Consider the following 23,642-nt stretch of genomic DNA (forward strand, 5'->3'; position numbering starts at 1 on the left):
ACCACCTCCTTCCGGAAATGACAAAAGGGAAAAAAGATGATCACAGGAGATACTAAGTTCCTGGTTTTACACATTGCATGTAAAAGAGGAAGGTAGAAATTCGGCTTCAAGCTGTTTAGCTAAATGGTCTGAGGGAGCAGATTCTACAAAGATATCTTTGCTTCTTGATGTGGAGATACCCCATGGTCTTTGATGCTGGAGGTGGCTTGATACCCCCAAATCACATATTTTTCTATATCAGCATTTGCTATCTTTTAGACTTGTTGTTAATTGTGGATGACGGGGCTGAAATGGAGGTTGTCCCGTGTCTGATAAGGTCCAAGAACTGATCCTTTTATCAGCGTATTGAGGAAAGGCTGGAGAAAGGCATAACACCAGCAACTGCCTTTAGAAGAGAATATTTGTAGCTCAAGGTTGAACTGTGGGGTCCTTCGTGCTTCCTGGGATTGGTTGTTTTCTTGCAGATGTTTCATTAGTTCAGTCAGACCTTCCAACTTCTCACAAAAAAAAAAAATGATCTCACGAAGTTGGAAGGTCTGACTGAACTTTCTTTAGTCCCACAAACTCCGTTTCCCTGCAGCAAGAGAGAAACGTGCCAGAGCTGGAAAGCAGGTTAGCGAAGAATTTTTTTGCTTTCAGGAAGAGGGAGGAGTTGGGCGATGGTGTGCCAAGCTCTATAGCAGTGCCAGGAGGAGAAGTGGCAGGAAACAGGACTGCCATTTTGAGAACGGAGAAAGGAGATGCGGGGCGATGCAGGGTGGCAAACAGGTGCTCTTCTCTGCTCTGTATCACTGTGCAGAGCCACTCCGCTTCCCATTCTCTGCTCTTTCCAGTGGCGGCAAAGGAGGGCTGGCGGAGGGAGGCAGTGGGGGAGGCTTGTGCTACCTGGTCACAACACAAGCCACAGGAGAGTTGGCGGAGGAGAAGGAGGTGGCTACCACCAGGCAGGTGATCTGTGGGGCAAAGTGTGAAGAAAGCCCCTCCAGCGGGGCACAGCGGCAGTGGAGCCTTTTGCCGTTTCTCCCCTCTGGCTCCGAAATGGCAGAGGGGGACCAAACCTACCCTGCCCATCCTCCATACGGTAGTGAAAGGGAGCAAGGAATGGCCTGGCTGGGAGGCCCCTGAAGCAAGTCAGAGCGGGGCACATGGGTCAGCTCTACCCACTCCCCCACCTGCCTCACCTCATGGCAGTGGCACGATGTGCCATGCGGCCTCCTGCCTCATTGCGGCAGTCAGGTGGGATGGAGTGGGTGGGGTCCTAATTAGGGCTTATTTTTGGAGTAGGGCTTATATTAGCCCACCCCCACAAATCAGGGTAGGTCTTTTGGGGGGATGGGGTTTATTTTCAGGAAAACACAGTATTTCTGGGCACCTTGCCAAATTTTGAGTCATTGCAGCTATAGTTTTCTCTAGTTCTCCACTAGGTGTCAGTAGCTGTTCATTTTCCAATTTTCAAAGCAAAGAGTTGTTGTTATTTTATAATTTCATCAATACTTTTTCAGGTATGGAATTTTAACAGTTTTCTTACTTTTCAAATTTGTCCAGACTGTAGTATTTTAACCTTATTTCACTATATTTTGGTTCCGCATAAGAGTTTAATTCGCCGCTTCCGTCTATGGGAGGGTGGTGGTGTAGTTCCCTCCCTTCTCACTTTGGGAAGATTTTTGCTTCTTGGGAATCTTTTCCAGGAAATCAGATACAAAATAGGAGGAAGAAGATCGAATTCCTCACCCAGTTTCAAGCACGCTGTTCACTGTTGTTCTGGTTAGTGCCTTTGGACTTCGGCTGCAAGTAGCTTGGGTTGGTCACTGAGGTGTGGCCAGCCTTTCTCCTGTCAGGTTAGAGGGCTTCCCCCGAATCGAGTGGGATGATTGCTGTCATTCCGCGATCATTGAAGCGTCCCTCTTTCTTCGTCGCTTCTCCAGGGCAATTTTAGACCCATTTAGGGTTCCCTGGCAGGGCGAAACTAGCCATGGGGTGCGGAGCTTCGCAATCCCTTGGCCATATGATACATCACAAAACCGGAAGTCCGACATACTCAATTCTTTATGTTTTAGCCTCCAGTCCCCTAGTCATCTTTGTTGCTCTTCTCTGTACTCTTTCTAGAGTCTCATCATCTTTTTTACATTGCGGTGACCAAAACTGGGTGCAGTATTTCAACTGTGGCTTTACCAAGGCATTATAAAGTGGTATTAACACTTCATGTGATTTTGATTCTATCCCTCTGTTAATGCAGCCCAGCACTGTGTTGGCTTTTTTGGCAGCTGCAGCACACTGTTGGCTCCTATTTAAGTGATTGTCCACTAGGACTCCGAGATCCCTCTCACAATTACTACTATTGAGCAAAGTAACATCATTCTATACTATACCTGTATAAGATTTCTTACTCATCCTTTTTGTTGTTACAAAGAACCTGTTTTAACTGCAGGCTAAAGATGCCAAGGATATCTGGACCACATAGTGAAGACTGATGTAGGACATGGAACTATGAGAAATCTTTGTCTTTCTTTTTCTTTCAGCTTTTTCTTTGACCTTGGTCTGATTTCGACAAACAGCAACCAAGATGAAACTGTTCCTGCATTGTGTTAAAGTAGCCTGTTCAATCTGCTGGAACTACAGTCTGGAGGCTAAGGTCAGCAACAGTTTGAGAAAAGCTATCTTATATCCTTGGTTCCTATCTGACATCAAGGACATCTGAAACAGATTGCTTCCCTCCTTTCCACAAGCTGTTTTATATATATAATAGAGATTGATTATTCTCTTCTCTTGCAGCATCTCATCCGTGTCTTGTCTAATTTGAGGTTTTAATTAAAGCGACATTGGGATCAGATAGACTTTGGTAAGAATTTGGATAAATGAAGTGTGTGGGATGTACAAAATGGGAAGACATCAAGTATCACCATCTATATAAATCTACTGAAGAGCAGTTGAGTAATCATTCAAGTTCAGCAAGGCTTCCTCCTGACCAAGGAGCTTGTTTCTAAATTACAGTATTCCAAAACCTGATGCAAACTCTTTTTTAATAGTATGGAAGCTAACCCATGCAGTTAACAAGAATCAAAAACTGTCTCCAGGGCACCGAAAAAAATTATATTAATTTGGGATTTAATATGAAGTATGAGCCATTCAAGATGTTGTATGCTATTGATGTCTTTTAAACTGAAAGATAAAACTACAGGATTTCTTTTCCCAGACAATAATTCAGATAATCCTCCAACTTTCTTGATGGACAATGAAAGCTGCAGAACAAAATGTTTGGAGGATAATGGGTTGGGAAAAGCTGTTAAACATCTTGCATTATGGATTATTTTCAGCTGCTCTCCTTATCTACCTGCTTCATAAGAGCTTAAATCAGCTTCTCTGGGCTTGATGCCCCTGTAGATATTAGATTTGCCATGATGACGTATTTATAATCATGGTTCAAAGCAATTGGGAAATCCTAAACTGGGGAATATGGGTATAGCATGTTGGTTCTTCAGTGTTTCGTTGGAATTCTTATAAAAGAATATAACACATAGATGATAGATAGATAGATAGATAGATAGATAGATAGATAGATAGATAGATAGATATAAATAGATAGAGAGATGAGAGAGATGATAGATAATAGATAATAGATAAAGATAGAGATAGATAGATAGATAGATAGATAGATAGATAGATAGATAGATAGATAGATAGAAGATACAGATAAAAGATAGATAGATGATATAGATAAGATATAGATAGGTGAGAAATAGATGATAGATGAGATAGATGATAGATGATAGATGAAAGATATATAGATAGATGATAGATAGATAGATGATAAATAGATAAATGAAAGATAGATGAAAGAGATAGATAGTGAGATAGACGAAAGATAGATGAAAGAGATAAAGATAAATAGGTGATAGATAGATGTGTGTGTGTGAGAGAGAGAGAGAGAGAGAGAGAATGATAGATCCCTGCATCTGAATTGTGATTGCTTTGATCCGAATAGCAAAGACCTTTCTTGCAAACTACAAAGGTTCAAAATGTACTAATAGTATATTCCACTCTTGTCTCCTTTGGCAGACCTTCACATAACCCTACCACATTCAGGATCTGGTTTCACTGATCACCCTCATTTCTTTTGGTTTTAACCATGGTTTGCACACCAAGCCCCAAATGCCTTGGGCTATTCCTCATCCCAAACCGATCTTCTCTCCCTCTGATTCCAGTTGCATCGGGAATATCTGCACAGCTTTCTTCTTTATCAGAGCTGGAGAATTTCTGTCCATGCAGCTTCACCCATACGTACCAGCAGCAGCAGAAGGCAGGGATTGTGCACTGCTTGCTCTCCATCCCTTTATCCCTCCCTCCATCCCTCTTTAAGAGCACGCATATGATTGGCTGTAGCTATGCAGGGTTTTTCTCCCATTCTCTTTCTCTTTCCTTCTCCCCTGCCCCCCTCCCCAGTTTTTCATTACTGTGAGGAGTTCAGCTTTGCCACAGCAGCAGCAGCATGGATAATATGCTGGCAACAGCTGTTCGACTCCAAGCTGCGCATCCCTAGACACCTTTGCACAACAGTCCTGGGAAAGAAAAGAAGAGGAAGGGAGAAAGGCAAGGAAGGGAGGGGAAAGAGAAACGGAAGCCCGACCCCTAGAACAAAAGAGAATCGTAGGCTTTCGTCCCCCTGTCTCCCCCCCCCTGCCTTTCCAGTCCCTCAATCAAAGCAAGAATTTCTACCGGCGTTTGCAGTCCGTGAAGGTCCACCACCGAGTGTGGTATTCTTCTGGGCCATCATGTCCAAGCTAGGAACCAAGAGCATGAGAGATGGAGAGACAGACACGTCCTGCAATGGACAAGCCGAGAGCCCTTTTGGATCAAGAGAAGAAGAAAACAAGCAGAAAGTGGAACACAAGCAAATAATTGTGTGGAGGAATGTCATCCTAATGGCCTTGCTTCACATTGGGGCTGTGTATTCCCTTCTTCTCATTCCCAAGGCCCATCTGTATACTCTGATCTGGAGTAAGTTTCTTTTTTCTTTTTTTAAAGCATTTTCCTCCATGAGGTAAGGTTGTCTTGTTTTCATGCAATTCATGCAATTTCGGATTCTTTCAGAGAGGTCTGTTCCTCAGGAAAATTCATTCATAATGGAGTGCCTGTTTAAGAAGGGGGGGGGAGCATTACTGTAGAATTATTATTGTTATTGTTATTATTTTTCGCTTACTGGTGCAAAAGGACTGGCTAGATTCAGTAGGTTACAAACTTCCAGTTTTGTTGCAAGAATATCATTCATTCTTTAGAAGCATTTGAAAAATGAAACTCTTGCGACTGATTCATCCAGATTAAATAAATCTATTCTGTTTTTGGTGCTTTTCCTAACAGATTAAAATCTCAGGTTTTTACTCATCAACGGGCCTGATCACAGCATGAATCCTGATTAATCTTATAATTTGCTGGATTATTTAGACAAAAGGGTAGCTCAGAGCTAACAAATCTGCAGGAATTGACCTTGTAAACGCCCCCCTTTGAGGTAGCCTGGATGGGCTATATGCATCCAACCTTAGGGTAAAACACTGATACTGTACAGCATCTCATAAATATTTTGTATTATAAAGGTATCATATATTTATAAGAAAAAAGGCAATATTACTAAGGACGTGATAATAAAGAAACCTGTTTCCGTATCTAAAACTCATGAAGTGAGGTTGCTCTCACTGATTTGTAAGAATTCTATTTTTTAGAAGCTTGCTTTCAAGATTTAGAGTGTTTTCTTGTTTTGCTTTTAGCAGGTGGTTCTTATAGGAAAGTCTTTTTTTTATTATTCACCAGTACTTGTCCAGTTTTGACTTCGTGATGCGTAAGAGTATAACCATAGTGAAATCCTATACATAATTATTTAGTAGCGCCACTAAGTTCAGGGAAATTATTTCCAGGGCAATAATTATAGGATAGTGGCTTTTGGGACTGAGGAGAGACAATTTCAGAAAGGTAATGAATAATTCTAACTCTCAGTAGTTGTACTATTTGCTTTTGAAGGTGTAATCCATAGCAATATGGATTTTTCCATTTATTTCCTGCAGCTAGGACAGATGTTCTTCTGCTTTGTGAATATTTTTCTTATTGTGTTGTCAGCTTCTTTAATTTTAGACAATGCAGGGAGATAGCTCTATTCTCAATCTGCTGCTGAGTAGCCTTAACTGCCAACGCATTTGATTTAATTCAGTGCTAACCTTGCAAGCCAAATTTCATACCAAGATGTGAAAAATGATTTAAAGGTGACACCTGACTTTGAATTCCTGTGGAAACTGTGTAAAGAAAATTTAATTCTTGTGCAAACCGTATAAAGAAAATATGTTTGTGCATCACGATCGTCTTTTTCCTATGCTGCTGAATAATTATATATCTAGGTTTAGCTTGTTCTTATTTCCATGGTGTTTTGCAGGCTGATAAAAACTCAACAAGGTTTCTACAAAAAGAATTATAATAATGGGGCAGAGGATAAAATATGAAATAATCAGATACTAAAGGACAAAGCAAAGCAAATGGAAATACGTACTTAGACTGCATTACCAAAATGGCCCAGATTCCCAGAATAGGATGTTTTTCTAGGATAATCATGTAGGGAAGGCAGATCAGGATTCAGAACTTTCTAATTTGAGGAAACGAGAATAACAGAGTTAAAAGGGATCTTGAAGGTCTTCTAGTCCAACCTCCTGCTCAAGTAGGAAACTCTATCATTTTGGACAAATGGTTGTCCAGTTCCTTCTTAAAAGCCTCCAATGTTGGAACACCCACAACTTTTGAAGGCAAGCTGTTCCACTGGTTGATTGTTCTTACTGTCAAAAACCCTTCTTATTGTCAAGAACCTTAACCAGGTCTCTCACCATACCATTGTCAAAGAGAAACCTATATCCCCTTTGGGTGGATTGAAAACCTGTTCCTCTTATAATCCCAGCGTATCCCCATTGTGAAGCAACTGGTGTGCTTTGTTCTCTGCTCCCTTCTCACATCAGTTTGCCAATGTAAAATACGCTTACAGACTTCTCCTAAGCACAGCAGCTGTGCAACATTACATTAATGCTCATACTAGCTTGGTTTTCTTCTGTGTGGAAATTTTTCCTTCCCCCCTTTTCCATGGCAAACACTGGAAAAGTAGAAATGAAGAAAGGCTAACATATTTTTGAATGTGTGAACTGGGTGTTAAGCGTCACATAAATTGGTTTAGAGTCTGTCTTCTCCTCCTTAAGTGAAGAAATGATGCTTCAGCTTTTACTGTAAGAGTGGGCTAGAGATAGGAGAAACATCCTGACAGTGTGGACAATTAACCAGTGGAACAGCTTGCCTCCAGAAATCGTGGGCGCTCCATCACTGGAGGTTTTTAAGAAGAGGCTAGAGTCAACAGTCACTTGTCTGAAATGGTATAGATCCTCCTGCTTGAGCAGGGGGCTGGACTAGAAGACCTCCAAGGTCCCTTCCAGATTCTATTCTGTTCTGTTCTGTTCTGCTCTATTCTATTCTATTCCTGTTCTATATTCTATTCTATATTCTATTCAATGTTCTGTTCTGTTCTGTTCTGTTCTATTCTATTCTATTCTATTCTATTCTATTCTATTCTATTCTATTCTATTCTATTCTATTCTATTCTATTCTATTCTATTCCTGTTCTATATTCTATTCTATATTCTGTTCTGTTCTGTTCTATTCTATTCTATTCTATTCTATTCTATTCTATTCTATTCTATTCTCTATTCTATTCTATTCTATTCTATTCTATTCTATTCTATTCTATTCCTGTTCTATAGTCTATTCTATTCTATTCTATTCTGTTCTGTTCTCTATTCTATTCTATTCTATTCTATTCTATTCGTGTTCTATATTCTATTCTATTCTATTCCTGTTCTATATTCTATTCTATTCTATTCTATTCTATTCTATTCTATTCTATTCTATTCTATTCTATTCTATTCTATTCTATTCTATGAAATCCAGAGATGGCAGCTTATAAAGAGCCCAAACAATCAAACAGCCAGAAGTGATGGGGCCAGTAAGAAAATCTGGATAAGTATTTTCTACCATCATGGTTGTTGTGGGATTTCTTTTTTTTTCTATTAAATCAATTTAAAATGAGCTTTTACCAGTTGAAGAGGAGGAGATGTTATGAAATGCCAGGTTTAGCATATGGGAATGTGCTACATGATACATTTATGTTGTCTGTAATTCTGTAAACTGCCAGAAGGCATCAGATGGAAAAACTGGTAATAAAGACCCCCCAAAAAAATAATGAACTGGTCTGCTGGGCCTACATTTTATGAAAAGCTTTACTGTGCTTTTCTTTTTAAAATATTTTTATAGCAATGATAATCCTTTTCCGAAAATTAAAAAGGATAGCTGTGAATGAATCTTGGTTGCTCAGGAGTACAAGTCTTAATTTTGTTAATTTTGTTTAATGAAACCTCTCCCCCCCCCCGTAATAATAATGGTTTTCCTCTTGGAGGAACAATACAATTCTAATCACCCACCCCATTCTCATAAGTTACTCTACATCCCTACACTGTTTGTTTGGGACAGGGTTCCCCCCCCCCCGGGTGATTAACTGTCTTGGGAAATAATGATTAATTTAAAAAATCCAGAATTTGCTGGGGCAGAGGTGGAATAAAGGAAGGAAATCATTTATTAATCAGGGTTCAGTGCTACTTGGGATCTGTAAATCTCTTCCCTTTCCACCTTGGATAAAGCACTTGTTCTTATAAGAGTTCAGAGTCATAACTTGTAAGTTATGTGGGTTGTTTATAGAGATTAAGAGGTGAACCATTTTGTTACTGTTCTCCCTGTTTTAACCTTGGCACAAGATCCATCACCCCTGAACACAGATGCCTTCTTGGAAAAGTTCCCCAGACAGTTAAAAAAACAATGCAATTTCAGAAAGCTGGCTTTGTCAGTGAGATTTGATGACTGAAAGGTGAGCAGTTTGGAGGATATAGCAACAGCACTTAGACTTATATACTGCTCCATAGTGCTTTACAGCACTCTCTAGATTGTTTACAATGTCAGCATACTGCCCCTAACAATCTGGGTTCTCATTTTACGTCTACAACTTTAAGCCAGTCAGGATCGAACTCCAGGTTGTGGGCAGAGTTAGCCTGCAATACTGCATTCTAGCCACTGTGCCACCAGGGCTCCCCCTGAAATCTTGCTGCATAAATACGAGACACATTAAATGGATATTGTTACAGGTGATGTGGCTGCTTACTATATTTGGAGAAGTGGGAATAGAGCAGAGAGATGGAAAAAGAATTAAGCATCTGCTTCAGTGGTTTTTGGTTTAAGTCAGGGGTGTCCAGGCTTGGTCATTTTAAGACTTGTGGACTTCAACTGGCTGGCTAGGAAATTCTGGAAGTTGAAGTCTACAAGTCTTAAAATTGCCAAGGTTTGACACCCCTGGTTTCAATAATTTGATTACATCCCACGAAGTCATTGTTGTTTAGTGACTGCATAGATTGATCTTCTCCTTGATGATCTGCCGCAACCTGGTCCTTTGACATTTCCAACCATGCACTCAAGGCTACTATAACTGAATCCATCCATCTTGCTGCTCTTCTTCTCTTTCCCTCCATCTTTCCCAGCACTAGACCGTTCTCCAGAGCACCGGGACTTTACATTATGTGTCTGAAACAGGATAATTTAAGCCTGCTCATTTGTGCCCAGTGAGAATTCCGGATTGATTTGTTCAATGATCCATTTGTTTGTTTTCTTGGCTCTCCATGGTGCTCTCAGGAATTTTCTCCCAACACCAAAGTTCAAAGGCATCAATTCTCTTCCTTTCCTGCTTCAAAATCCAACTTTCACTTCCATAAAATGTCATAAGGGATGATGTATGACTTGCCCAATTCTGATCTTTGTTTAAATTAGCCTAATCAATGCTGTTCGTGTTGTTTTTCTAGTAAAAACTACTATATCAGGGCTCCATTGGGTACATTAATCTAGAAAATGTAATTATTTACAATTATTTTGAAGAATGAATTCCTTGCATGCCAATTTAGTGCATTAGACCAAACATCCTATTCAATTGTTTGTTTGTTTGTTTGTTTGTTTTTGGCCAATTTAAGAAGAGAATTCTCGTTATCTCACATTTTCTCATAGCAAGTGGTATCATCTGGCTGATTCCCCCAAAGCTAAACAGACCTGAATTTAGTTAGACCTGAAAGGATGATCCCCATAATTTCTCAGGACTATAAGCTAAACTGGGACATTAAACAAATTCTAGAAAATGGCAATGACAAACAACTTCCATATGGTTAACATGGAGGTGTCCAGGCAGTCCCCAGGATTTCCCTAATAAGAATCTTTACTTTTATCTCTTTACTCTGAAACTCCCAAAGATGAAGGATCTATATCTCCAAGAACAGGTGTATGTGTGCAAAGAAAGATAATCTGTGACATTTAGGAATAACAATAGGCTGCCTTGCAAACTTGCTAAGTCAAGTTAAATATAATACACTCAGAATTCCCCAAAGACTTGGATAAGGTACTGCTACAAAGTACATTAACATTTATACAGAATCTTACCTTCTGGCTCCATTAGTGGAATGGAAGTGAGAAGCATTGATCATGGCTGTCTATGACTTTGGTCTAGTGCAGTGGTTCTCAACCTGTGGGTCGGGACCCCATTTGGGGTCGAACGACCATTTCACGGGGGTCGCCAAACGCAGACCGCCATTTTTTTCCCCCTTTTCTTTAGCTGTGCTACTCCCTTTTGTTCTATTGGCTTTTGAAAGCCAATAGACTAGACTCTCTTGAATGGAGTCTAATTCTATTGGCTTTCACAAGCCAATAGGAATTGTCCAGGCTGTCTCTGCCCTGCTGAGCCCGCCAAAAGTCCCATTCTGCAAACGGTGCTGCACCAGTTGAGTAGTCCTCGACTTACGACCGGTTGAGTAGTCCTCGATTTACGACCGGTTGGGGGTCGCGGCATCAAAAAGGTTGAGAACCACTGGTCTAGTGGTTTAAGGCACTGGAAATCAGGGGACCTGGAGACCTAGTCTCTTCTTAGGCATGACGCCAGTTGGATGACTCTGGGGCCAGTCCCTCTCTCTGTGTCCTAGAAAAAAGACAAGGTCAATTAACTTCTAAAAAATGTGGCCAAGAAAACATCAGGGAGTTGTTTCTTTCAAGTTCTCAGGAGTCGAGACAGGTATATATGTATGTATGTATGTATGTATGTATGTATGTATGTATGTATGTATGTATGTATAGTTCCAAAAGTTGAAATACACTCATTCTGTCTTGTATTTGGCAGTTTACCTGACTTATATTAATTTTAAATAAAGGATGGGGTAGCTGCTTGAGTGAATTAGACCTAACAGAAAAAGTATTTTCCCCCAAGACTAGAATTATTTTGTATTCATTCATTCTTGGTCTAGTTCAGGCAATATATCTTTTTGGAATTGCTTTAATTTGGGCTACTTTCCAAGATTCTGAAGGACAATGACGGAGAGGAAGGAAGACCAAAAGTCAGTGTAGAGAAGCAGATAATAAAACAGTGAGAGTTTGTGCAGGAAAACAATAACATATAAAATATGCAGGGTTTCCTTTCTTTTGGTATTTGCTTCACCGAAGTGCAGAGAGATGTATTAGTTTATGATAGCCAAATATCACAAGAACCCCATGCACAGCTTTTAAACTTTATTAAAAAGCATAAGCTTTTAGGAGCTGCAGGTGGCCACGGGTGTCGTGTGGTGAAGCCATTCTCAACATTGAAAGGAAAGTCATACAATTCCCCCCCCCCCCCAAAAAAAAGCAATTTGAGACACTCTGAAGCTTTACTAAAAGACTTTGCTTGTATGAGTGAACATAAAAGCAGAATGCCAAATTCTGCTCTTTTTTTTTTGAAGTTAATAATAAAGCTGCTGGGGACTCCACTGGGCATGTCAATGCTATTAATTATGGCAATTATGTAACTATAAAACCAGATAAACCTGAGGGAACCATGGACAAGCCAGTGCTTTGTAATTTGATTCTCACCATTGTCTTGTTAGAAAGGCACAAAAACCTATATATTATTTATTTATTTTATTATTATTATGGTACTGTCCACGGTCAACCAGATGTTCAGACTGGAGTTGGCATTTTTGTCTACCTATCGAATGCTTACCAAGGACCTGGGACAGGCAGATGTGGATATTTGATGGTGTTAGAGGTATCATCGTAGGATGTAAGCTGTTCTGAGTAAGGCTGCCTTTTGCAATTGACTGATGTGAATTTGTCAAGGCCGATGGCGTTCTAGTGTTGCTCCTGTTGTTTTCGGATTGCACCTAACCCGCCTATTACTATTGATATTAGCTTTGTCTTCTGTTGCCACAGTCATTCTATGTCTATTTGCAGGTCTTTTGTATTTTGTTATCTTCTCCAGTTCTTTCTCTTCCATCTTGGACAGAGAGGACCGCTGGTTTGAAAGAGGGGCCAAAGAGGCCATCTATGTCAATCAACAGAGGGGGACGGATATGACCTCATCTATCTCCAGTCTACAACATAGCCCTTTCAACAGTTCAAAGAAGGCTCCATACCCATTTGCACTACTCAGGCGACCCTGAGGACACAGATAACCTCCAGGTGGCCTCAACGACACTCTAAAAGAATGCAAATGACTAGCTGTTTGCAAGGAGTATAAATCCTTCCATTCTCCACCATCCAGTCAGAGCTGAAGAAGCTTCTTGGATGAGTATTGAAATGTCTTCAAAGAAAAACAAGAAAGTCCAGTTGCCTCCTGAAAAAGCATCTTTGGAAGTATAGAGCAGGGGTCCCCAACCCCCAGTCTGGGGATCGGTACTGGGCCGCGGCATACCAGCAACCGGTCTGCACAAACAAGCAAAGCCCCATCCATGGGATGCAGGCAGCACATAAAACCACACACTCTCCAGTCCACAGAAAAACCTTTCTCCTTGGAACCGGTCCCTGGTGCCCAAAAGGTTGGGGACTTCTGTATAGATATATATCAGGGGTAGGCAACCTTAGCTCTTTTATGACTCATGGACTTCAACTCCCAGAATTCCTGAGCCTGCCATGTTGAGGGGAAAGGGAGAGGTTTCCAAGCTGAGCCATGCTGGCTCAGGAATTCTGGGAGTTGAAGTCCACGAGTCATAAAAGAGCCAAGGTTGCCTACTCCTGGTATATACCATAGAGTAGACCCAAATGTTTAAATACTGCTATCTATTGGCTGAATAGTACTGTAGTTGTTGCATATAAATACATTCCAACAACAAATTCCAACAAATCCCCAATACCCAAAGCCATAACCTATGATTTGCAAACCAGAATGGTTGGATTCATTGAGCGTATTAAGCCTCAAAGAAACAAGCCACATTTTGGCTTAGCAAAGTGGTAGCCTTTCCCAGTCTTATGTCTTCCAAACATATTGACCTTAATTCCCAATATTTTCAACTGGTGTGTCCAAAGATTATTCTACTTGGCACTCCTAGGAGTTAACATCTGGAGGATACTAGGTTAAGGAAAGCTGGCTTATCAGACTATAGTTCTCATAACCATATTGTGTGAACTCTGCTGTGTAAGATCCTTGGTGCTCTGTAAGCTTGGTTGTTTTCTTGCAGACGTTTCATTACCCTACTAGGTAACATCTTCAGTTTTTCAGTGCTTATCACTGAAGGTGTTACCTAATTGGATAATAAAACATCTGCAGGAAAAACTCCAAGCTCAGAGAGCACCAAGGACCCCACCGTTTATCCTCAAGCTACAGATATTATCTTCTATTGGTACCCTGTTATGTGCTAAACCATACCTTATTATGTGTGATTTATGGAATAAGCCATGATTGGATCAGACTGTGCAACCAAGTAATCTTCAAACAAATTCCAACCTGGTTCGTTGCAAGTGAATTCATCTTTTCTCTCTCTCCTGTGAGACCATGTAGGTATTACAAAGCCATGCAAACTCACTTTGATTGCAAAGCTGCTGAGGAGGATGGAGCTTGCAATCTGACATATTTGAAGGAGATAGAATGAGGAAGGCTGCTTTTTAAGTTGGTTCTGATTCAGGTTACCTGAGCAACAATTGCCTCCCCTGTCTCTGCTCCTTTTTGTTAGCTGCTTCTGTTTCATTTTTCTATGGCTGCGTTTACGTGCAATTGGAACATCGTATTTCTATGTTGTTTATATTTCAGTTAATAAAGGCGCGTTTAAAATAATTCAAACATGTTTAAACGGAGAAATCCCTAAACTGAAGCTGCATTAGAAAGTAACATTTTAAACCTGTTTATTGCATCTTCTTCTCATCTGTGGCTGGCTGTTATGAAAAAATATATATAATTGAGCTTTTGTTCTCGGATCCCCTTGGAGACGCTGTTTCTGCTGCGCCATCTCAGTACAATTGATCTTAGATCATAGCTCTCTGTAGGCTGTAACCCACCACAGCAAAAGGCTGGGTTTTCACTTAATGAGACCGAAGTGCCTACCTTTTTGGCACTGCTTGGGGTGGGGTGGGGAATCTGGAAATAAACAGGAACCCTTTTGTCTGGGAAATTAGTCTAAATGTTAATCAAGAACACAGAGAACTATCCTGAAATATTGCAAAATCAATTATTCGAGCTAGTTCATAAATGTTCCCTTATTATTTGGATTTTTTTAAGCACTGCAACATTTCTTTCTATCTTTACATCCTCTTCTGATGCTAAGAACACTTCTCTCTCTCTTTCTTTAATGGAAAATCCTCCATAGGTTTGAACATGCTTAAATAGTGTCAGAAGATTACAAGGGAAAGTCCACAGAGCATAGGCTTAACTGTATCAACCTCAAGGCTTATAAAAATAACTATTTTGCAGGGCCACTGAACCACACAAGCTGTCTTTTTCAGATAACTGGAATAGCTTCCACATAAATTTCAGTGTTACACTTTTTCTCATCCAGGTATTTACATCATAATTCCTCTGTCATGTCTGACAGAAAGGGTGGACAGATGGCATGAGATAACCCTGCCTTCTTTCCCAAATTGAAAAATACTCTCCTGACAAACATTTTTTATCAAGACCTAAATTATGTCCTGTATGTCTCTATATAAAAAAAACTTCTCCTCCCTTTCTGGAGGAATACACAATAAATCAAAGATGCTGGTACTTTATAATTTTTTTAAGCTATGGATTTATGGACAACTGTCATCTTGTTCCACAGAAATGAATAAAAAATAGGATTTTTTAAAAAAAATCAAGTTCATTAATCACTGTTTTGCCTGCAGCCTTTCCAAGGCTTCCTAGGCTTCATTTTATAATACAAAATGAGATTTGTATTTGATTTGTATTTTCTTCCAGCCCTCAATATTTTTTTATTCCCAGTGGGGAAAATATTTTTATTGTTTCTTAGGTCTCCTTTATAATTTCTCATGAGTTTCTTCTCCTCACAAGGTTTCAAACATTACCCTGAAAAGGTTATATTGAGAGATGCTGCTAGATTACATGAGTGGCACACCAGTCAGGACAAGCAGCTGAAGGAAGGACAAGAAGTAATGAATGGAATCTAAACAAGGAGAGAAGCAACCTAGAAATTTCCTGACAGTGAAAACAATTATCCAGTGGAACAAGTTGCCTTCAGAAGTTGTGGGTGCTCCAACACTGGAAGTTTTTAAGAAGAGACTGGACAACCATTTGTCTGAAATGGTATAAAGTTTCCTGCCTGAGCAGGGGGTTGGACTAGAACACCTCCAAAGTCCCTTCCAATTCTATTCTATTCTATTCTATTCTATTCTATTCTATTCTATTCTATTCTATTCTATTCTATTCTATTCTATTCTCTAATAAATAAAATAAAAATAAATAAAAAATGTATGCAAGTATGATTGAGAGTAGGTTCAAGCAGATCATGATTGCTTCTTCAACAAATCATGATCTAATATCCTGGCTTGCTGCAGTCTATGAGTTCCCTATCTTTCCCTATGTTGATGTCACTGATAAAATCCCTTATGACGTAGATATTAGATGTTTGGAAGACAATATTTCGTTTGGAAGCAGCTCAGAACTAGCCACTTAAAGATTGCATTCCTATGTTTATACTTACCTGGCAGGGAGACACTTTGATCATACTTACCGGTATTATGTTTGCAATATTAGGTTTGTGCCCAATGTCATCTTTAAATTTCTCTGGGTCATACAGAAACCTCAAGAAATTCCCAGAGTGAATCACCAGCGTGAAGAATAACAGAATAACTGAATTGGAAGGGACCTTGGAGGTCTTCTAGTCCAACCCTCACGCAGGGGACCCTATACCATTTCAGACCAATGGCTGCCCAGTCTCTTCAGTGTTGGAGCACCCACAACCTCTGGAGGCAAGCTGTTCCACAAGCTGGACACACTGTCAGGAAATTTCTCCTTAGTTCTAGGTTGCTTCTCTCCTTGATTAGTTTCCGTCCGTTGGTTCTTGTCCTGCCTTCAGGTGCTTTGGAGAATAAGTTGCCCCCCCTTCTTTGTAGCAGCTCCTCACATTTTGGAAGATGTCATGTCACCCCTAGTAGTAAGCAACATCTGTGGCAAGAAAAAACATAGGTGGAAGAGAGGGCAATTAGTATCTTCACTCAGCCTTCAAAAAAAAAAAAAATGCTTCGTGATTGGCTGTACTCACCAAGGCACCATTTTATGAAAAGATAACCATCCTAGCAGCCATTTTGTGATAGTTCCTCCACCAAGATCTCAAATTCCACAAGTGCCCATTAGCCCAAAAAGACTACTTACCCCAGTACTAAATTATAGCTCCCATCATCCCCAACTACACAGGTAACTGGAAACCATAATTCAATCTCTCTGAGAGTACAAAATTTAGGAAGGCCGGTATAAGGGTTTTCTAACAAATATTTTAATTTTCAGTATTGTTTGGGGTGCTGTTGGATTAAACTCTTCATCCTGGTTCATCCAAGTCGGGGATCAATAAGCAACATGTCGACTGCTTTGGGAAGAAGGTTACAGTTTATTGAAGAGGCAGAAAGATGGTTCTTGCAGGAAAGACCAGAGGAAAGAAGGGACTAAGCACATGGGTAGTAGGTTTTTATACCCTCTCTAGCCTTTTGTTTGGAATAGTTTCCTGTTCCTGTGGCATGAACTTTGAGGCTATTTTTGAGTGTTTTTCTAGGCCTTGGTATCTGTGGTTTAATAAGGTGACCAACTTTTTTACAATGAAAAGGAGGACACAAATAAATTGAAGAAAAAAATATCATAAATAAAAGAAACATTTTATACATTGCAACAATAATACAGAATACACTATAATATGATAAATGCATAATAAAAACATTTATAACAATAACATTTTATATTGCGATTATGCTTACATGCTGCGCCCCCACCCGCAGCTGCCCTGCCACCCCTGCCTCTTGTGCCTGCAGCCATTATTGCCCTAGCAGATGGCGTCGCTGCTCCAGTCTCCTCCAGGTATCTTCGGGACTAAATAGGAGATGGTGTAGTTGGGTAACAGGGAGGGGTGCAAAGTTCCTGCCAATTCGCCTTCGCTGCAGACAACTTGCATGTGCAAAGTTTGCAGGCCAGGTGTTTTGGCACGCTCAGCAGTAATTCCTATTGGCTTTTGAAAGCCAATAGGGGGAGTAGCACAGCTCATGAAAAAGTTGAAAAAAAAACATCAAAAAAAGGTGCCGGAACGCCGTTCTGAGCATTCTATGAGGGAAAAAAACCCTTGCAGATTAGTCTTCAAATATCGAAAAGGAGGACACTTTTCGAGGGAGGACAGAACTCACAAAAGGAGGACTGCCCTCCCTAAAGGAGGACGGTTGGTCATCTTAGAATCCTATTATCATATCCTGCTTCCCTGGTGATGGGGCTAATGACTCCTAGAGTTTGGGTGGGGTATGCAGATTTTAAGTCTCTTTGTCTTGACAAACTTTCTGATGGTTTTACATTTGCATTTGTATAGGGCTGGCTCCTGTTTGGGATAGAGAGATTTGGGGGCAGAGTTGGCTCCTGCTTTTAAAAATCCTTTTGAGGAAAAATATATTTTTCTGCCCTTTTAATATTTCCTTCTCTGGGGCTCTGACTTCCCACAGTGCCAAGAAGGAAAATGAGGTGCTCACATTCATGTAAGAACATGGAAGTTTCCTTCTGATGCCATTGTTTTCCACAATAGCCAGTTAAGCTGCCAAGGGGAACCCACAAAATGGCCACAAAGGAAACGGCATAAGATAGTCCAGGGATGGGCAATGATGGCCTCTTTACGATCTGTGGACTTCAACTCCCAGAATTCCTGAGCCAGCATGGTCATAAAGGGCCATAGTTGCCCACCCCAGAGTAGCCCCATTTTCTCCAGATGTGTGGACTTCAACTCCCAGCATTCCCATCCTAAGATGGCTGAATGGCTGAGAGTAGTGGGAGAGTAGTGGGAGTTTGAAGTCATACCAATTAGTGGGAATATTTAACAGCTGGCAGCAATTATTTTAAAATACTGTCAAAAATAATGTCCTCTAAAGCAAGGGTCCCCAACCTTGGCAACTTTTAAGACCTGTGGACTTCAACTCCCAGAATTCCCCAGCCAGCCATGCTTCCACAAGTCTTACAGTTGCCAAGGTTGGGGACCCCTGCTCTAAAGAAAGCTTCAGGATTAAATTTTATTATTTATTTATTTCATTTATGTATTTATTTATTTTATTATAAACAACTCAAGGCAGCAAACATATCTAATACTCCTTCCTTCTCTTATTTTTTCCACAACAACAACTCTGTGAGATGAGTAAGACTAAGAGAAAATGACTGGCTCAAGGTGACCAGTCAGCTTTCATGCCAAAGGCCAGACTAGAACTCATCCTCTACTAGTGATCCCAAGTTACCCAGCTGGCTTTCATGGCTAAGGTGGGATTAGAACTCAGACTCCCCCAGTGATTGGCTCAAAGTCAACCAGGTGGCTTTCATGGCTAAAGCAAGATTAAAAACTCACTGTCTCCTGGTTTCTAGCCTTGTGCTTTAACCACTAGACCAGGGGTAGGCAACCTTGGCTCTTTTATGACTCGTGGACTTCAACTCCCAGAATTCCTGAGCCAGCATGGCTCAGCTTGGAAACACTCCCTTTCCCCTCAGCATGGCTGGCTCAGGAACTCTGGGAGTTGAAGTCCACGAGTCATAAAAGAGCCAAGGTTGCCTACCCCTGCACCAAACTGACACACTGAAACACTTCCTTTTTACCCATTTTCTTTGTCTCCTTGGAAAAGTCATGTATTGCAGAGGAGGAGAAGGTGCGCACACTCAATTGGGCCAATTCCTCTCTGAAAAATAGGTATTAGTTTTGAACTTATAGCCGAACTTCATAGTGCCAGGAGGCAGAAGGCAATAGAGTTTCTTGAAATGTTAAGCCAGGATTTTATTTTTTTTTTTATTTTTTATTTTTTTACAAAGCCAACTAAGCTTTTTCTGCAAATTGAGGAGTGGAGGTTTCATTACCCGTAGCCAGCTTGTACTTCTGCTATACAATTTGGCGGAGTGCCTCTCAGTCAGAGTATTGCAAACCTCATCGTGCAAAACATGCAAGCAGATTACTGCATTCTCCTTACCTTTAGCATAAGAACAGAAACAAAATCTTATTAAGAGACCAGACACTAGGAAATGGTGCATTTTTATCCAAGGAGGGAGGGAGAGAGAGAGGAAATCTGGAATAAATCCTACTTATTTTAATTATATTTAGAACTCTTCTTCTATTACTAATATTAATAGTCTTTTCCTAGCTTTCTCCCCACTCTCTGAATTAAAATAGGACATCCATCTCCATCTCTCTTGAGTAATTTGGCATATTTTCTCCTATAGTTTGTAAACCTGTATATATTTTTTTTCCTTCTCTGGACTAAATATAGCAATAGGCAGCTTCTTATCAGTAGACCTACTGTATCATAATCCTTAGGCTGGTAGCAAAGAAATACAGGCAGTCCTCAACTTACGACCACAATTGAGTGATTTTTGCTCCATTTACAACCTTTCTTGCCTCAGTTGTTAAGTGAATCATTGCAGCTGATAAGTACGTAACCTGGTTGTTAAGTGAATCTGGCTTCCCCATTGACTTTGCTTGTCAGAAGGTGGCAAAAGGGAAATCACATGATTTTGGAACACAGCAATAGTCATAAATATGAACCCAGTTGCCAAGCATCTGAATTTTGAGCACATGATCATGGGGATGCTGGAAAGGTCGTAACTGTGAAAAACGATCATAACTCACTTTTTTCAGTGCCGTTGTAACTTTGGTCATTAGACAAACTGTTGCAAGTCGAGGACTACCTGAACAAATTACCTCTGCTGCCATCTAGTGGACACCTGGACTTTGCACTGCAGATATGCAGCTGGTCACACCATGAAGAATTCTAACATGACTGTCATATCAAACAGATTTTCCCATATCGTCCTAGTTTACCCTTACACATTGAACCAATGATATATAGGTTAGGTTCATAACAAAAGATGTGAGAATACTTAAAACCATGGCGGTTTAATAAGACACACTGACCTGGTTCATAGAAAACTATTTCAGTTTTGTTTTTTTTTTAGCTTTTGTTATATTGCAAATATGAGGCCATAAGGCCATGACATTTTAAAAAAAAAGGAGTGGTTGTTATGATGTGTTTCAGCCATGGTTAGCTTAAGTAAGGAACTATCTACAATCTAGATAGTTGTACATGAAAGAAGACAACCTATAAATATAATGAAAGTATTTGGTGTATCCTGAGGCAATTTGTTTTTGAAGTTAGAAGCTAGTTAATCAGACTGTGGATCTATTAAAACAGGAACTTGGCCCTTTTATGGCATGCTGACTGAGGAATTCTGGGAGTTGAAGTCCACAAGTCATAAAAGGGCCAAGTTTGAAGACCCCTGTATTAAACATTCCAGGGGAACCATGGAGGGGGAGGGTCAAACCAAGATGGTAGCCATGCCTGTCCAATCAAAGCAAGCTGATTTTGACAGGTGATGCCCAAGGGAACAACATAAAGCAAAACTTTAAGCTGATTCAGCAAACCTAGACTGAACAGCACTCACTTTAAGCCATGTTCTCTACTGACAAATGTTTGTGATCTTTGACATGTCTACAAATTGCACATTTCTTGGGAAGGTTTCACCAGTGTCCAGGTTAAAGGAATCCAAACATTATAAATTACCAGTATCAGGATTCTAGTTTGTGATATTTTTTTTCAAATTCTGCTTCATCCCAAATATTAATGAAATCTGCCAAGGGCTTGACTTTAGTCAAGTAACTTGATTAAAGATCTATTGTGTGATGTGTATCATTAGCTACATTCTGCAACCTGGGATCGCTTCCAGAATTAATCAATGCATCTTGAATTTCCTACCTGAAGAACAGTTTTCGTCTCTTTTGTCCAGCTGTTTAATCTTCCTCCTCCTCCTTTTCCTTCATCTTCAAAAAAATCAATGAGACCAAATACAACAAGAAATGATGCTATTTCAGTGCTAGTGATTCTAGAATGATAATCAGAGTTTATTTTAGAGCTGCTGCATAACACCTCAGATTGGAAAAGGAAAAGTGGTTTTGAAGCCTCTGGCACATAAACATGACCAGCAGCTCTTTAAAACAGTTGCAACTTTTCCTGCAATTGTGATTTGCCCTCCACAGCATAATCCCGGGAAAAGGAGCTTTAAAGGGTCATAAGACTGTTCTCATTTATACACACCATATGCTCCAAGATGCTGTTATCACTTTGAAGCATTGAATAGGCCTGTTCCTCACACAACAGAATAACAGAGCTTTGGAGGTCTTCTAGTCCAGGGCTTTTCAACCAGTGGTACGGGTACCACCTGTGGTACATTGGTACCTGGCATGTGGTACGCGACCATCCTAGAAAAGTGGTAGTGGGGGAGGGGAATGAGCTGAACTGGTGGCAGCACTGCACAAGCCTGAGCGAGAGATAGGGCTGTAGGGCTCAGTGGAAGCACCAGGATCAGTGCTGCTTTCCAGCTGATCGGCGCTTCTTCGGGGCTGTTAGGGCTTAGTGGAAGCGCCAGGATCAGCACCAGGCTCCAGCTGGAGCTCGGCGCTGATCCTGGTGCTTCTGCTGAGCCCACAAGAAGCACTGATCAGCTGGAATGTTGCAGCATCTCCAGAGTCTTGTGATTTACATTCAGATGCTTGGCAATTGATTCATATTTATGACAGTCACAGTGTCCCAGGGTCACGTGAAGTGACCAAAACCTGTTGCAATCACCCAGCAGATGGGGGGAATAAAAACCAAATACCCCAACCCCACCCCCGCTGCCAATCCTCAACAGAAATATTCGCAACAATGAAAACCTTGGACAGGAGGAAGAGCGCCGCTGGGCGCTGTCTGGTTGGCTGTGGCTTGGGGGGCACTTTTTTCAGTGCCATTGTAACTTCAAACAGTCACTAAGTGAACTGTTCTAAGTCCAGAACTACCTGTACTTTATCACTTTTTTCCCTTATTTTTTTTTGGTCGTCAAGCTTTTGACACCTTGCTAGGCAACTGGTGGTACTCGGATGTTGCCATATCCTAGAAGTGGTACAGTGGTGAAAAGGTTGAAAAGCCCTGTTCTAGTCCAACCCCCTGTTTAAGTAGGAGACCCTATATCATTTCAGATAAATGGTTGTTCAATCACTTCTTAAAACTTCCAGTGTTGGAGCACTCACAATTTCTGGACGTAAGTTGTTCCTCTGGTTAATTGTTCTAACTGTCAGGAAATTTCTCCTTAGCTCTAGGTTGGCTCTCTCTCCTTGATTAGTTTCCATCCTTTGCTACTTGTCCCGCCTTCAGGTGCTTTGGAGAATAGGTTGACCCCCTCTTCTTTGTGGCAGCCCCCTAGATATTGGAAGACTGCTGTCATGTCACCAGTAGTCCTTCTTTTCATTAAATTAGACATACCCAATTCTAGCAAGCGTTCCTGATATGTTTTAGCCTCCAGTCTCCTAATCATCTTAGTTGCTCTTCTCTGCAGTCTTTCTAGAGCAGACATGTCAAACTCGCAATGTCACGTGACGCCGTGCGACATATCGGAAACTTTTACCCATTGCCAGCAATGGGGTGGGCTTGGTTTCCTCGTGACGCATCCAGCCTACAGGCCGGCAGTTTGACACCCCTGTTGTTGAGTCTCGGCATTTAATATTAATACCACTTTATAAAACCCTAGCAAGACCACACCTGGAATGCTGCAACCAATTTTGGTTGCCACAATTTAAAAAGATGTTGAGACTTTGGAAAAAGTTCAGAGAAGAGCAACTAAAATGATTAAAGGCCTGGAGACTAAAACATATGAAGAACGGCTGCATGACTTGGGTTTGGCTAGTGTAAACAAAAGAAGAAATAGGGGTGACATGATAGCAGTATTCCAGTATTTGAAGGGCTGCCACCAAGAAGAGGGGGTCAACATTATACACCAAAGCACCAGAGAGCAAGACAAGAAACAATGGTTGGAAACTGACCAAAGAGAAAATCAACGTGGAATTAAGGAGAAAGTTCCTAACAGTGAGGACAATTAACCAGTGGAACAGCTTGCTTTCAGAAATCGTGGGCGCTCCATCACTGAAGGTTTTTAAGAAGAGACTGGACAGTCACTTGTCTGAAATTGTAAGGGTTCTTCTGCTTGAGCAGGGGGCTGGACTAGAAGACCTCCAATGTCCCTTCCAGCTCTATTTTATTCTATCTTTCTTACATTGGGGCAACCGAAACTGGAT

At 40.8% G+C, this 23,642-nt stretch overlaps 1 protein-coding gene across 1 annotated transcript in view; it reads left to right on the top strand.

Moving 5' to 3' along the window:
* The first annotated feature begins 4,362 nt into the window (after positions 1–4,362).
* SCD5 (stearoyl-CoA desaturase 5) overlaps positions 4,363–23,642 on the top strand; it is a 37,236-nt gene continuing 17,956 nt past the window's right edge. The window contains exon 1 of the mRNA XM_039350861.1: positions 4,363–4,995. Within this exon, the coding sequence (XP_039206795.1) occupies positions 4,383–4,995 (613 nt within the window). The 5' untranslated portion in view covers positions 4,363–4,382. The remainder of the gene's footprint in view (positions 4,996–23,642) is intronic.

This window comes from Crotalus tigris, unplaced genomic scaffold, assembly GCF_016545835.1.
Source record: "Crotalus tigris isolate CLP2741 ecotype Arizona unplaced genomic scaffold, ASM1654583v1 scf7180000018362.2422785, whole genome shotgun sequence".
In the NCBI taxonomy this organism is placed as follows: domain Eukaryota; kingdom Metazoa; phylum Chordata; class Lepidosauria; order Squamata; family Viperidae; genus Crotalus; species Crotalus tigris.